At 42.9% G+C, this 15,442-nt stretch overlaps 1 protein-coding gene across 3 annotated transcripts in view; it reads left to right on the top strand.

The window, feature by feature from the left end:
* Positions 1 to 15,442, top strand: part of SFMBT2 (Scm-like with four mbt domains 2) — a 183,959-nt gene that overhangs the window by 4,704 nt on the left and 163,813 nt on the right. For 2 of the 3 annotated variants that reach the window (XM_015569734.1, XM_015569736.1), the window contains exons 2-3: positions 6,904 to 6,998; positions 9,452 to 9,692. In XM_015569734.1, the coding sequence (XP_015425220.1) occupies positions 6,904 to 6,998; positions 9,452 to 9,692 (336 nt within the window). The remainder of the gene's footprint in view (positions 1 to 6,903; positions 6,999 to 9,451; positions 9,693 to 15,442) is intronic. The other variant, XM_015569735.1, reaches the window with a different exon arrangement.

A 15,442-nucleotide genomic window follows, 5' to 3' on the forward strand; every position in this document is an offset into this window, starting at 1 on the left:
CCCCGCGTGAGCCCCGTACCTCTGTGCTTCTCTCCTGCAGCTTCTGTGGGTCTCAGTGTGCCTTTCCTTCCTTCTAGTTGTAGAGTTTACAGTCAGCCAGGCTTCCTGTGGTTCTGGGTGAAGTCCGTATTGTTTCTCTGAGGTATTAATCAATTGTTGTGTGCGGCGTTAATTTCCCGGTGTTTATCTCTGCCGCCATCTTAGTTTTTCAAAGATCAAGAGAAAACCAATTTAAAGCAGGATCTAAACCTTTGTAGAGAGCAGAGGCTAACTTTTAGAAACTCGGATCTAGTTTTGAACATTTAGACTCTTAAGAACATACCCAAGTAGAAGCTGTCAAGTAATTTATTTTCCCAAGTAATTTATTTTCCCTTTTCACCTGTTACTACATAAAAATATCTTGCTGTTTGCCATCAGTTGTGTGGATGTTGGTTCTGGGACCAACTGTGATGCACTTAGGGCTGGATGGTGTCTTGGTCTTTTTCCTGAAAGTGTTTCAGATGAGATTTCCATGTCAGATGAGCAGAAAGCAAACTGAGCTCTCTTCACCTCCCTGTCAATTGACTCTCAAATGAGATGAAAAGGCACGTGACCCTGAGCAGATGGCAGCACTCTCTTAAGTGCTTTATGCATGTTGCATTGCTTAAGTCTCCCACAACCCAGTGAAATAGCAGATGAAATTAGACAACTAGGCAGAATCACTTGGCTGTTGTGTTCAAGCCTGAGATTGTTTCATCCTGAGGACTTGGAACCTTGTACTCTGAAACACTGAGCTGTGCCTGCCCTTCAGCCTGGATACATAAGTGTGCGCGCACGCGCACGTGCACACACACACACATACACACACGCACTTTATGGGGCCCAGCAACAACTCAGATTCTTTCTTTAAAAAAACACACATGTTTTTATTGATCTTAGAGAAAGAGGAAGGACGTGGGGGAGGGAGAGATAGAGGGAAACATCAACTGGAGAGAGAAACATCGATCAGTTGCCTCCTGCACCACCCTGACCAGGAACTGAACCCACAACCTAGGCATGTGTTCTGACCAGGAATCAAACCAGCAACCTTTTGGTGCATGGGACAACACTCAGTCAACTGAGCCAGATCTGCCACGGCTCAGATTCTTTCTTGTGCTCTCCACCAGTAGTCTCCCATCCCCTCTCCCCACGTGTTATATGACACTCGACTGCAACTCCCTGACAACTGACCACATGTAAGTGCCTACAGCTCTTCTTGGACCAAATTACGGGCCAAAGGATGGGAGTCCAACCTGGTTGCTTCCCATGTTTTGATCCTGTGTCTTCGGTTGCTCTGTCCCCACGCCCAGCTGCTGCCATCCTTGCACTGATGCTCCGTTCCTCTGAAGTGAAAACCATCAGCTTAACGCAGGACTCTGAGTTTCATTGGCAGTTTTCTCATGTATAGTTTTGCCTCTTTTCCTAAGGAAAGCTCAGATAGTTGGGGTCAATAACTAACGCTTGAGTCCCAGAGCTGAAATAGCTTAATGTAAAATGACTCCCCCTTCTGGGACACCACTGGGATAAGTGGGGAATGAGAACAGAATGGACAGAAACACACAGAAGGATGAGGACTAGAACTGGATTTCTGGACCTCTAGGCTTCTCCAATGGCTGTGATAAAAACAAACAAAACACTCACTGACATAGTGATAAATAGGTTCCCAAGCATAATTTTTCCAGGATGGCTAAATGTAGTTTCCTGATAAGTCTATAGATAAAGTGGTGGTGTGCATTTACATTGGGCAAGTCTGAGTCAAAAGCATTACTCTGGAAATGTGGGCTTGATTTTTTTGGTGGGGAGGGTGTTAGGTTATATCAACTGGAGTCCCATAGGCTCTTGCATTCAGGGAGGAAATGAACCAACATTCTTAAGAGAGAAATTCAGATCTCTGACTCTCCATGCTGGAGAGGAACTAGTTTCATGTGACTCCACTGTATTCCTTTAAAAAAAATAACAACTCTCTTTAAAATAGTTGTTGCCTCCCCTAAGGGGGGAGATTGGGTCAGTTTTACATGTTTTCTTTTTTTCTGGAAAGTCTCTCTGGAAGTCTGAGTAGCTGAGATAGCACGAGGACCTCTGTGTTCAGGTGACGGTCCCCTCCTCCCTGGTTTAGTCCTGTAGCTGAGAACTCCGATCTAGGATTGCGGTGGCCAGTCCTATCTGACTTTCATTTGAATGCAGTGTCTGTATAATATATTCACAATGCACCTCTTTTCTAGATGTTCTGATGGTCTGAATGGACTATCAGCAGTTAAAATAACAAAGATGTAATGTCTTTCTTTCTCTCTCCACATTAAAAAAAAATACCTAGCACACAAGAAGGTGCTCTGTAAGATTCTGTTCATTTCAAACGTGCCAATTCTCCATGTTGTGTTGTTTTTTTTACGAGGTAGTGGTTATGGGCTTTCATATCCAGCTTTGCAAAGTTAGCCTTATTTTGTATTGTAAAACTGTACAACCCAAGGTTTGATTACTTAAAGGTGTGTGAGCCGTTCGCTCATTCCATTTTTCACTGTAAAGCAGCTTGCAGTCCAACTTTTAGTAAGGTATTCGTTTTCTGTTTATTATGAAATATTCTGGTCACATAAGTAAGTTTCTGTTTTCTAAAGCCGGAGTGCCACTAATGAACGAGGCTGTTTTCTTTTACATTGTGACATTTTCTTAGTAGCTTTTCATAGTCTGTTTTCATTACATCATGGGGCAATGCCTCCAACTAGATCATTTGCCACGGAGGGAGATTGTCAGTTTCCTTGATAAAATGTTTATGGGGTTAAGAGGTTCATGAATCAGCGGTAAATATTTGCTCTGGGTTTATGAGACCTCCACTCATAAACATCATGTATGTTTATCTATTGCTCATTGAAATGTCTTTAGAGAATCAGCCTCTTAGGCACATGTCGGGGAGGAAGTGTTACTAAATGACAGATTTGAAAAGGCTGTATTGTGAGGAGCCCTGCATTTTGTATCAGATTTTATTGTTAAAACAACACACTTAAAGTTACCAGTGCTGGGCATAAAGGTTTTAAAAAATATTTTTAATTCCATCCTAGGTCTGACTTTTGGGGTGCTAATTAAAGTTCCTTTTGCATGCATAATTTTATACTTTATTCACTGTACTTTAAAAATCACCTGATGCTGGCCTCTTTATGTCCAGAGTTTTGGGATGTAGGAGGAATAAAGATACGAGTTATACATTAAGCAATTAGGATTTGTCTACACATTTAGGGGCACAAGTAAACTAGGGACTGAAGTAAAACTCAATTGCACTTGTTGGAAAAACCCATTGAGGACTGAACTGAGATTACTGCCTTTATTAATCAGGAGAAATAGCAGCAACAAGATAGATGAAGTCATTGGCATGTGCCAATCTAGGCAGTGGATCCCAGGGGTGACTGGAGGCTGGAAACCTTGCTGGTGGCTGCAGCTCAGGATCTAGCACAGGATAGCGGGCTGGGAAGGTCCAGACTCTAGAGCAGCCATGGGCAAACTACAGCCCGCGGGCCGGATCCGGCCCGTTTGAAATGAATAAAACTAAAAAAAAAAAAACACACAAACACTCCATCCATGCTTTTGTTCCAGCCCTCCGGTCCAGTTTAAGAACACATTGTGGCCCTCGAGTCAAAAAATTTGCCAACCCCTGCTCTAGAGGCAGAATGGTTATGTCATTCCTTAAACCCTCTTTTCCAAACCACCTCCTAGATGCTTTCCTCAAACAGGGTAAAAAAGTATTTTTTTTTAGACAGCAGAGAGTGACACCTTTTTTTCAACCCTGTTATTAATGACGCACACTTGGGAGTCACGATGGTAGCTCTTCCTCTCTTGGTTAACTTGAATGAATGAATGAATGAATACCTGGGTGAACACAAAAGCATCTACAGTCAAACCTTGGTTCTCGAACATCTCCCATCTGGTGCTCGACCAAGTTGTTCACAGAAAAAATGTCTCAAACTTTTCGACCTGACAACCCTTTCATGCTAATACCTCAATATGACAAAAAGCATCTCTTAGACAACAAAGGAGAGAATGCTCCTGCCCAGGACCGAGTTTTATGCCCATGGCTGCGCCCTGGTTCTCTCCTTTACAAGCAGGTCTCAGGGGCTGTGCCCATATAGTTCTCCTCTCCGAAGGTGGCTGCTGCCTCTAGCCCTGTGTCTTTCTGTTGTCTGATTTGGCTCTGGAGTGTTCAAAGGCTCATCAGTGCAGAAAAACAGAGAGAAGTCAGCCTTAGAGTTTCCACGTGGAGAAGTGGGTGGTGGTGGTGAATGGAGGTGTCTAATTTGTGATATGAACAGAAGAATGACACAGGAAGGTGCCTCGTAAGAGTTCCATCCTCAAAATCAGACAGCCTGCCTTGGACTCATGCCTCCTTGGCTGGACAGCTGTGTGATAGTGGTGGCTCCAGCCTTCCTGGGCCCCCGTCAGGGCCTCCTCCAGCCTTTCTGTGTGATGAGGCTGTAGTACCCATCTGTCAGGATTCTTGAGATGTAAAGCAATCAGCAGAGAGCCGATGTCCCAGTGCGGCATGGCTCTTATGGGTAGTCACTTTGTGGAGCTGGAAGGTTGAGCTGGGGCTGGACAGGGTGCAAAGAATAAAGTAGGACAAGTTAGCTACCATCAGGTACGGCACCAGACCACCTGGGCAGATACATCGCGCTGCTGTGATGCTCTGGCCAGAGGGTCAGAAAGCGATCCTGATAATCAATGTCCAAGGCTGCCTGGGGCAAAATAATTGCGGGCAGAGCTGTTGGGTGCCACCTACATGTGTTTTCTGAATGTGACTGCTTTCCCTCTGGGTTTGCCTTACTGTGACAAAGTAGCTGGAAACCACCTGGTGTCCTTGTTAGCTGGTGGCTGCAGGACCCTCTGGCTTTTTCAGGGAACAAACTTCTGATAAAAAGACAGCAAGTCCCTGGGTGAAGCAGACTTTTGGGAGAGATACAAGGGGTGGGTTTTCTTTTCAGATGGCTTTTTATTTTCTTATAAACCACTTGATGGGAGTGAAATTTGAGAAAATAGTTTTAAGGAACTTTGATTCAGTAGACAAAATTGAAGGTAACTGCCTTCCAACTTAGCATGTTCTGACTTTAAAAAAAATTATCCCCTTCTATCATTTTCTGAGATTATGCACTGTATCACAAGAAAATTACTTTTCTTCCAACTTTTAATTTAAAAGTCTTTAGTAGGAACAAGTAGTGATAGATAGCCTCAAGAACAAGGCTTTCCTTCTTAGACTCTCTCTTTGCCGCATCCCCCTGGCCCACCTGCCAGTATTTGTTCTTGGTCCAGTGAGGTAGCCGCCTGCTAGTAGAAGATACACGGTTGAACATTATTGCAAGAAGAGAGAATTTAAACGTTTGAAGCTCTTACTTAGCTGCATGTATGGACAGCCCTGACTGCTGTATGTTCTTTCCTTAGGATGGTCTTACAAATCAGTTAAAGTAACGGTGACAGCTGATTAGTTCTTTCCATTTGAAATTGTGACATGACATTTATGTTATCTGTATTTCACTTTAAAAATTTTTGAATGAATTGTGTGTCTGTGTGTGTGTGTGTGTGTGTGTGTGTGTGTGTGTGTAAAGCATCTACTGCAGTATCAGGCACACAAGAGGCAATCAATTAAAATATTCTTACTTCTTGTGGGTTATCACATTATTTTTCTTAGTTGGTATTTCTTGCATGAGCCCTGACCAGGGATTGAGCCTGCAATCTTGGTGTATTAGGATGACACCCGAACCCAGTGGTCGGCAAACTGCGGCTCGCGAGCTGCCCTAACCAACTGAGATACCTGTCCAGGGCCAATACATACTTTAAAATGAATAATCTGGTGTTTTTCAGCTATACAGATTATATCTTACATATAGAGTCTTGAATGTTTGGAGAATTACTTGATTTCCTTCAGAGCCAAAATAGGGATCGCTTTAAGAGTCATGTGCATTCGCCGAAACCCGTTTGGCTCGGTGGATAGAGCATTGGCCTGCGGACTGAAAGGTCCCAGGTTCGATTCCGGTCAAGGGCATGTACCTGGGTTGCGGGTACATCCCCAGTAGGAGATGTGCAGGAGGCAGCTGATCGATGCTTCTCTCTCATCGATGTTTCTAACTCTCTATCCCTCTCCCTTTCTCTCTGTAAAAAATCAATAAAATATATTTAAAAAAAAAGAGTCATGTGCATTTGATTGTATTTCTCCTTGATTCTTGTAATTGGGAAATCCATGTCCTATTGGTGCTACTGGCAGACCTGGCGCAGACCTGGCCCTGAAAGCCCTGTGACAGCAGCTGGCAGGACAGCGGACCCTGGACTGGGTCTCACAGTTGGTCTGTTTCTGTCCCTAACTTATCCAGTGGCCGCACACACTGGAACAATCCTTCTGGGCTCAGTTGTTTTCCCCTTGAAATGACATCAATGCTTTCTGAAGTCCCGTATGGCACTAACAGTCGATGCTATTATTCCATAATCCCGGCTGTAGTATGCAGCGGGGAACAAGGGTGCCAGTGCTCTAAGTACATCATAGTACTTAACTCAGCACCCCACGGTCTTATTCACCTTGTCCTCCAATCTCCCCAAAGAATGGAGTGTCCACAGTGGCCAGGATGATACACTAATATGAAGCAAGTATGCTGTGAAACAAATCTCATTTCATTTGCCTAAGAGCACTTAACATTATCCTTGATTTTGTCAGGGTATCCAAGCAGAATTTCTTCAGGGTGTCCTTAGTTTATAAAGTCAGCAAACTGAAGCTTTGAAAATAATTTGGTAATATGTTCCAAAACCACTGAATTAGGGATTTTCTAGTCTTCATTGGGGGCCAGTACTTTCCATTCTTCACTCTACTATTGATATTTTTGTGTTTGTTTTGTTTGTTTGGTTTTCATCTTTCAATAGAAGAAGGTTCAAGCTTGGAGGAAATTGGCTTTAACTGGGGCGAGTACTTGGAAGAAACGGGTGCCAGTGCAGCTCCTCACACATCATTCAAACACGTATGTATCCTCCCTCTCTTTCTGGTCTGCATTTGGAGGGCTGGGAGGGGAACCTGCAGGAAGATGCCAAACCGATTGGAAGAAAGGGAATGAGGAAAGAAGGGAAATCCAGTCAAGGTTTCTTAGAAATACAGAAGAAATGGGGAAGTTTGTTTGCTTAGCTGCAGGTAGGGTTGGCCTGGCTCTTGTGGCTTACCTTATCTAACACAGGGCTGGGCTCAGGGTGGGTGAGAAACGATGTGTGATCTTAACCTTGTCTGTACCTCAAAATGTCAAATTTGATAGACGTGGCCCTTGCACAGGAGGTGTAATGGCTGTGATGGTTTATTTTGGAGTGATGGTTTTTTAAATTTAATTAAAAAATCTTTTTAATTAAGCCAGTCAGAGAAAGATAATATCACATGATCACACTCATTTGTGGAATATAATGAACAACATAAGCTGATGAACAAAAATCGAACCAGAGTCATAGAAGCATCAAACAGACTGTCCAACCTATGAGGGAAGGTGGGGGGGTGGGAGTAAGAGATCAACCAAAGGACTTGTATGCATGCATATGAGCATAACCAATGGGGACTTGTATATACATATGAGCATAACCAATGGACACAGACAGGGGGCTGGGGGTGTCATCCTGGGAGAGGTCAATGGGGGAAAAAGGAGACTTATGTAATACTTTAAACAATAAAGAATTTAAATTAAAAAAATCTTTTATTGATTTTAGAGAGCAAGGGAGAGGGATAGAGGGAGAGAAATATCAATCAGCTGCCTCCTGCATGCCCCCTACTGGGGCTCAAGCCCACAGCCCAGGCATGTGCCCTGACCCGGGGCTGAACTGGCGACCTAAGACCTAACTGGTGACCTTTTGGTGCATGGGATGATGCTCAACCAACTGAACCACACTGGCCAGGGCCGCATTGATGTTTTTATTTTGAAAGGACACATAAGAGTTTTATAGTCTTCTGTGGGCAGATTAGTCAAATAAGAGAAAATATCATAAATATTCAGAAAACATTTAGATCAGGCACCCCCCCACCCCCCCAAATCATTCTTAACAGTGATTTCTTTGAACAATGCAGATAGCTTGCTCAGCAGAGTAAAAGTCCCAGGAAATAAAAAATTGAGCTTTTATCAGGTTTTTGCTTCTACAGAAAATTTTAGCAATATATTGTGAGCAAGGAAAATGCTCAATTTCCAGGACCTACATTTTTTTTGGCATTGTTGTTGTTTTACTGGAAAAGAAAATTTAATTCTGAGAAACATCTTTTTCACTGGCCTACCCCGAGCAAAGATCCAGCCCGAGTGTCATTAGCCAATGGGGGCATTTTCTCAACCTGCTCTTACCTTTGGCTCTCATGCTGAATTAGGAAGCCAGAACTTTGATTCATTATTTTAACACAACATTTTATCCTTTTTGGAGGTGAAGTGTTCTTTTGAAAAGGAATTTAAGACCTTATTAAATTCGCATGACCTTATAAAAGTAGATTATATTCCTAATTCTCTTTTATACTGACACTCGTAATGTTATAAGTACTAGTTTATTATAAATGTAGTTGTGGTTATTCAGTGAAACCAAGAGGTAAATATTAAAACATAAGAGAGCTACAACTCACCTGACTTCCGGTTTGGGTATGATCCTGCATAGCTTCTTATGATTCTGGGATGACTTGATTAGGTTGCCTGAGGCAGTTCAGGAGAAAGATACTGACAACTTTCCTTTTCTTCTTTATGGATAAGTTATCAGTGCCTCTCCACGCGGAGTAGCGCCTGTTCTCTTTAATCCAGTCAGTTCTCCCACCTCCCTTTTAATCACAACAGTTCAGGAAGCAGTGTCCCCAGGCCTATTAAGGAAAAGCAGCAAGGACCCCAGGAACAAGCCGTTCTTCGTAATTCCATCGTCTCTTAAGCAGCTGCTACTCAGACACATCAGATGCTTTAGCATTGGAATGCCCACAAGGCTGGGAAGCTTTCTTTTGGGGAGGAGGGCTGATAAATATTAATAGACTATAATCCTTCATTAATAAAAATGAAAATCCATTCATGGCTGTACAGCTCATGATGTGGCCACCAGCCACCTGGGAAGACTCGTCCAAATTGGGATGTGCTGTAAGTGTAGAAGGCACACCCGGTTTTGGAGGCTTCATTGGAAAAGAAAAATGTAAAAATCTCTCATTAATCTATTTTATATTGATGACATCTTGAAATGATGACATCTGAAATATGTTGGGTTAAATAAAATATATTATTAAACTAAATCTCATCTGTTTTATCTTTTTTTTTTTTAATGTGGCTGCTGGGAAATTCAGGCTCACATTGTATTGCTCTTAGAGAGTGATGTCCTAATGGCAACAGAAATACCATATTTAAGTACTGTGATTTTAACAATTCTCGTAATGTTCTGGGTGTATGTATCCAGTATAATAACAGGTTTCCTGTGTTTTTGGTTCCGTAAGGTTGAAATCAGCATTCAGAGCAACTTCCAGCCTGGGATGAAATTGGAAGTGGCCAATAAGAACAACCCAGACACGTACTGGGTGGCCACTGTGATCACCACCTGCGGGCAGCTGCTGCTTCTGCGCTACTGTGGTTATGGGGAGGACCGCCGGGCTGACTTCTGGTGTGACGTGGTGATAGCAGATCTGCACCCCGTGGGGTGGTGCACGCAGAACAACAAGGCCCTGATGCCCCCGGATGGTAAGCTCCCAGCTGGCCCAGGATTCAGAGCCTTTGGGTTAACAGGCCGCCCTTATTCATGGTGTTTGCAGGTATAACGTTGCAGAGATTCCATAGTGGATTTAGCGGGAAGGTCTAGCACTTTAAAGATTGCCTCCTGGGTTTATTAGCTTGAGGGTGCGGGAGGGAGAGGGAACTTGGGTGCGTCCTTGGATGTCAGAGCTGTTCCTGACAGCTGAGCCGATCATGGCCTTTAGGAGACAAAAGCTCTGGAGCCTGGTTTTGGAGGTAGGAGAGGAGGCTGAGACTGAGGTTTTGGTTTCCACTGCCGATGGATTATGTTGCATTTCTTTTGCTTTAGAGATTTCACATTTTGAACAGTGTTGTAGAGCATCTGTAGGCTCTCTCTAAGTTTTCATCTTTCTTGTTGTAGGGAGTCTCTCAGGGTGGATGCACGCAGAAACCAAAGAGTAGACATGCAATAAAACAGTGGCAATTTTACCCCCGGTGGGACGTATGGCAACGTCAGGAAGCATTTTTGTCTGTGAGACGGGGAGGAGGAAGGAGCTCTTGGCATCTGGTGGGAGGAAGCTAGGATGCTGCTAAAATATCCTACAATGCAGCGGACAGCACCCTGAGGAAGAATGATTGAATTCAAACTCCAATAGTTGAGAAACGCTGCTTTAGAGTGGGCAGCATATTACAAATGCATTAAAGGAGCTCATATGATCCTGTCAGTGAGAAAAACTGAGTCAGCCAATATTTGAACAACCTATCCTCGATGTTTCATTATATGATGATGGCAGCAGTTATATTTGAAGACTTCTGATGCTATTTCTCAAGTGTAATGTCTTCTTAGTACTTGTCTGCCAGTTTTAGCTTTGAATGGATATTTTTATTTCAAAGTGACATGTTAAGTGTTGGAGCTGAATTCCAAGTTCATTGTGTCCACCATATTTAGTTGCTTTCACCATTCAGAGCATTTGAATTTTATCTTCTTATGTTCTGATATATTGTTTTTTGATAGGTGGGAATGGTCAATGGTTTCTTACTCCCCCTTTTTATGCATAATCGAGAGCCTGATAAAAAGTGGGGGTCATAATAAATACAAGGAGTTTGAGTTGCGTTAATGGATATATGTCAGGATTAAAGTTGTTGCCTTGGCCATAGCTAACACCATGACCTTTTGTTGTCTCAGGAGAAAGAGAGAAAGGCCCTCCTTGCTTTGGGTCTTTGCACCTGCTCTCTCCTGTGCCTACACCTCTTCCTCTTCCAGCTGGCAGCTTATCTTACCACTTCCTCAGGCAACTGTGGGCAAGGACTCTTGTACCCTTAGTGTTGATCATATTTGCAACTGTGCCTCCCATTGATTTAAAAAAGAGATATAATTCACATACTATCAATTCATCTCTATAAAGCTCAGTGGTTTTAATATAGTCACCAGGGTGTACAGCCATTATCACTGTCTAATTCCAAAGCATTTCCATCATCCCCTAAATAAGTACCCATTTACAGTCACTCTTACTCGCCCCTCCACCCAGGCCCTCGCCCTAATCTACTTTCTGTTTCTGTAGACTTGTTTATTCTGGACATTTCCCATATACGGCATCGGATAGTGTGTGGCCTTTTGTGTTCGGCTTCTTTTACTCAGCATTTTGTATTCAAAGCTCATCCATGCTTAGCACGTATCAGGACTTCATTCCTTTTATAGCTGAATCATATTCCATCATATGGGTCGACCACATTTTGTTTAACCATTTGTTAATTGGTGCGCATGTGGGTGCAACTGTTCTTTGAATTGTGTGGTTCTCTAAATAGAAAACTGCTTTCCCCTCACCCCGCCCCTTTCCGTACTGGTTGTGTCTTTGTATACAGAAGTGTGAGTCTTTATTTCTCACCTCTGTTGAGGGTTGCTTCTCAGGTGAGTGCTGGAGAATGGTGTTAATGCATGAGGCTTTATTTTTCACACCTGTTCTAGTTCTGCAAGAGCAAATCGTTGGCTGAACATTATCTGTAATGCCTTTGGTAATGCTTGCTTCTCTTAGTCCCAGGCTCAGCCTAAATTGTGCCATTAGTGGGACAATTAATTAATTTATTTTTACTCTTTTTTACAAAACTTTAAGTGTACAGTACATTATTGGTAACTATAAGCAGAATGCTGTTCAGCAGATCTCTAGAACTTTTTCATTCTGCATGACTGAAACTTTATACCTATTGAACAGTAACTCCCCATTTCCCCTTTCCCAGCCTCAGGTAACCACCATTCTACTCTGTGTGTGAGTTTGAAGGCTTTAGATGCCTCAAATAAGCAGAATCATGCAGTGTTTGTCCTTTTGTGACTGGTGTATTTCACTTAACATAATGTCCTTAAGGTTCATCCATGTGGTAGCATGTGACAGGATTTCCTTTTTAAAGGCTGAATAATATTCCATTTGGCTTTGAATGCAAACAGCCACTAAGGTGAGAAGATATAACATGCAATAATTTAACTTACCTGTGATTTCTGATCTGTCATAGAGTAAACCAGTCTCGATGGATGAATTGTATGGATGGAGTATTGGGAAAATAGCAGTTGTAGTTAGAAAATTAGACTAATAATTCTCATTTGCCCAGCTCTGCACGTAAAGGCCACGTAGACATGCCCCTACACTCTCAGGAGGGTACAGACAGACATGCATTAATTGCAGGGAGCTGATACACACTTGGGGGCACCAGGGGAGGGGAATGCAGGAGGGAACCAAGAGGCAAGTCCCCACTCCTAGCTGCAGCCTTTCTCTGTCCTTGCTTGTCTCATTCATGCATGACTCACTCTGAAAGTTTGACAGTGTAGTAGCTAAACGTCCTTGGAAAGGATGTGAGATGGCGTCACGTTATAGATCATTTAGTGAATAGTTTTAGAGAGAAGTTCCACGGCACTGAATTTTAAGACTCTAAAGAGCTAATGGGTTCACTCGGTAAACATCCATGCTGTTGCTTGAGAAAGAGGCATAGTTTATTAATTGATTCTTCTTTCTCACTTGGATGAAAAATGTGGCAGCAGTCACAGATTCAGAAACACTGTCAAATTTGTATCCTACTGACTTCCTGCTATTAGGCAAGACACAGACACACTTAACATGACAAATTCAAAATGAAAAATGGGGAAAAGCCTGTGAAAAGCCTGTGACTGGAAGATTGGAAGGCTTTTCACAAGGTAACAAGTTATGCTAATTTTGAGAATTTCTCTATTGCTCGTTTTAAAGAACTTAAAAAAATTTAGTAGGTAATCAATATGCCTTGGAAATCTTTAGCGCAGAGAACAAAGTCAGGAAATAGCAGGTTCACGGGGCAAAAGGTTTTATTGATTGCTGCAGTACAGGATAATTATTGCTCTGTGGCTAGACGGCACTTGTTCCACTGGGAATTGTAGACTATTTTTGAAGGATTCTTGTTTCTGTGGTTTTCTGTCTTAGAGCGCTAATATCATTGTGAATTCCGCAAATGTACCTGGTTGATCTTTCTGGTGGTTAAACTTGAAAGGCATCTCAGAATATTAACACGAGTTCAAGCAGTCCATGACACATAATAGTCTTGTTTGGAATGTTCTATGGTGATAGGTTTCTTACTGATCCCAGGAATCGGGGTGGGAGAGTGGGTTGTATAAAGAGAGGAACATTGCCGTTGGAGCCAGGACCTGAGATGCTTATCTTGCTTATGCCATTAGCTTAGCCACATGGGTGAGTCCCCTCTTAATTTTTGTATCTTTAAAATGAAGTTAAAGTATAAATATAATCTCTCAAGAGCTTTCTAGTCTGACATGCCCTGGTTTGTGATCCTTGTCAAAGAAAGGAGGAGGGAGAAGGTGCTACTTTTCCTACTGTGTGCACGAGCAATGGAATTTGTTTTGGAATCAGGGTCTATGGAAATCTACCCCAGGCATCGGTACGAAGCACGGAAGTACAGCTCCTAGGTTACTGTTGGGGATGATGAAGTTTCAATGGATTGAGGGCCAAACTAGGTTGGGAAATTACTGTGAGTGCCTGGGTCCATGATTGCTGGCAATGGATAGCTTTTTGCTCACTGACGATTGTAGACGAGAAAGATCAGCACAAGTAGAACTGAGTCATTCAGTATATGGAGGACAGCTTCAAAATATGGTTGGACCAGGAAAGACAATGGGAACTTGGGGTGATTTGGGATGGAGGGAGGGCATTGCCTTGCATGGTCAGACTGAGGTTGCAGCACTTGAGATCTTTCAAGATGTTTGGGATTGTTCAAAGTTGTCTTACTCTTCTGAAATCATTGCATTGAAAGAGACTTGTTTTATTATTTTTGATGATAGTTTTACCAAACATGTAACCTTCCTTACAGTCCCATATTTTCCTGCCTTACTCCTTGAATTGAACTTAGCCTTTGAATTAACATGAGCCATCATTATTATTTTAAACTAGAGGCCTGGTGCATGAAAATTCATGCACTGGAGTGGGGGGTCCCTCAGCCCAGCCTGCCCCCTCTCACAGTCTGGGAGCCCTCAGGAGCAGGAGGCGACCCGGCGATCAGGGAAACGTGATGCCCCTTCACACCTCTGCTGCTGCCACTGCCAGCAGCGCAAGTCTCGGCCGGCCCTGGTTACCTGAGCCTTAGGCGGCCCTGGGTGGCTCGGGGGCTGAGTGTACTGGGGAACTCTGGAGGCAAGCACGTGGAGCTGCCATGCTCCTGCCGCTCCGAGGGGGCCGAGGGGACTGAGTGCTGCCATCTTGTGGCTGTGGGTGCCGCCATCTTTGAGGGCATGGCAGTCAATTAGCATATTCCCTCTTTATTAGATAGGATGTTATGAGGAAGGAAACAGCACAGCAGCAGACAGAATGCCACTAACAAGGACGTGTTTAAAGAGACCTGGGTTTAGTGGCCAATTGGCCATTCAAAGAGCTGTGTTCCTGCTCCTGAGCTAATCAGTATTAATCTTTCCTATTAAAAGTATTAAGAAACTGCTACATTAAAGCACACCACTAAGTGCAGTGGAGGATTAGCTCTTATTAGAGCTGCAAGATGTAAAACGTTTTGGCTTAGTAAATCAATAAGGCTTGATTTATTCATAAGCACATGCAAAGCTCACATAGGGCAGCTGACAAATAATTATTGTTTACAGTGATAATGTAAGGAAGTCATTTAATCCAGTGATCGTTGCACTGCTATTTATTGAGAAGAAGCAGCAATACCTTTTGATGTCTGGTGTGGGGTAGCTCTGGATTTCTAGCAGGTAGGTACCCCCTGAGGCCCTGAAAGGAATACTGTTAAATTGCAGGTAAATGCATGTGATGATGTCTGTCCACAGGACATTTCTCTGCTTCTACACTGAGAAGTATTTATGTATGCTTTCTACTGTTGCAGGAAAACTATTGGCATTAGGTGTCTTAGGAATCATATCACTAGTTTTTATTTTCCCCATTATGAAAATTCCTATAATTTGAATTGCAAACTCTGCAGTCTTGCCAGAATGACTCTATTTACCATTCAAACTTGAATCAAAATTACTGGAGTTAGTTATTATATAACTTATTTGAATGAAGGGATGTTTATTCATGAAGCATTAGGAGAAAGTGTGAATATGGCCTTATGTTATGAGGGTAGATTCTGCCAGGTTGAAGCCTGGTCCGAGGGCTGTTTTAGGGACTGCTGTTTTTACTGTAGTTGATTGCAAAGTAAGAGATGCTGGCAGGGGTGCACAGGACTGTAAAGTGATCAGATGACAGGATTTACCAATCCATAACCATTGTCTAACAGAGGACTGA

This window comes from Myotis davidii, unplaced genomic scaffold (genome assembly GCF_000327345.1).
Source record: "Myotis davidii unplaced genomic scaffold, ASM32734v1 scaffold544, whole genome shotgun sequence".
NCBI classification, from domain to species: Eukaryota; Metazoa; Chordata; class Mammalia; order Chiroptera; family Vespertilionidae; genus Myotis; species Myotis davidii.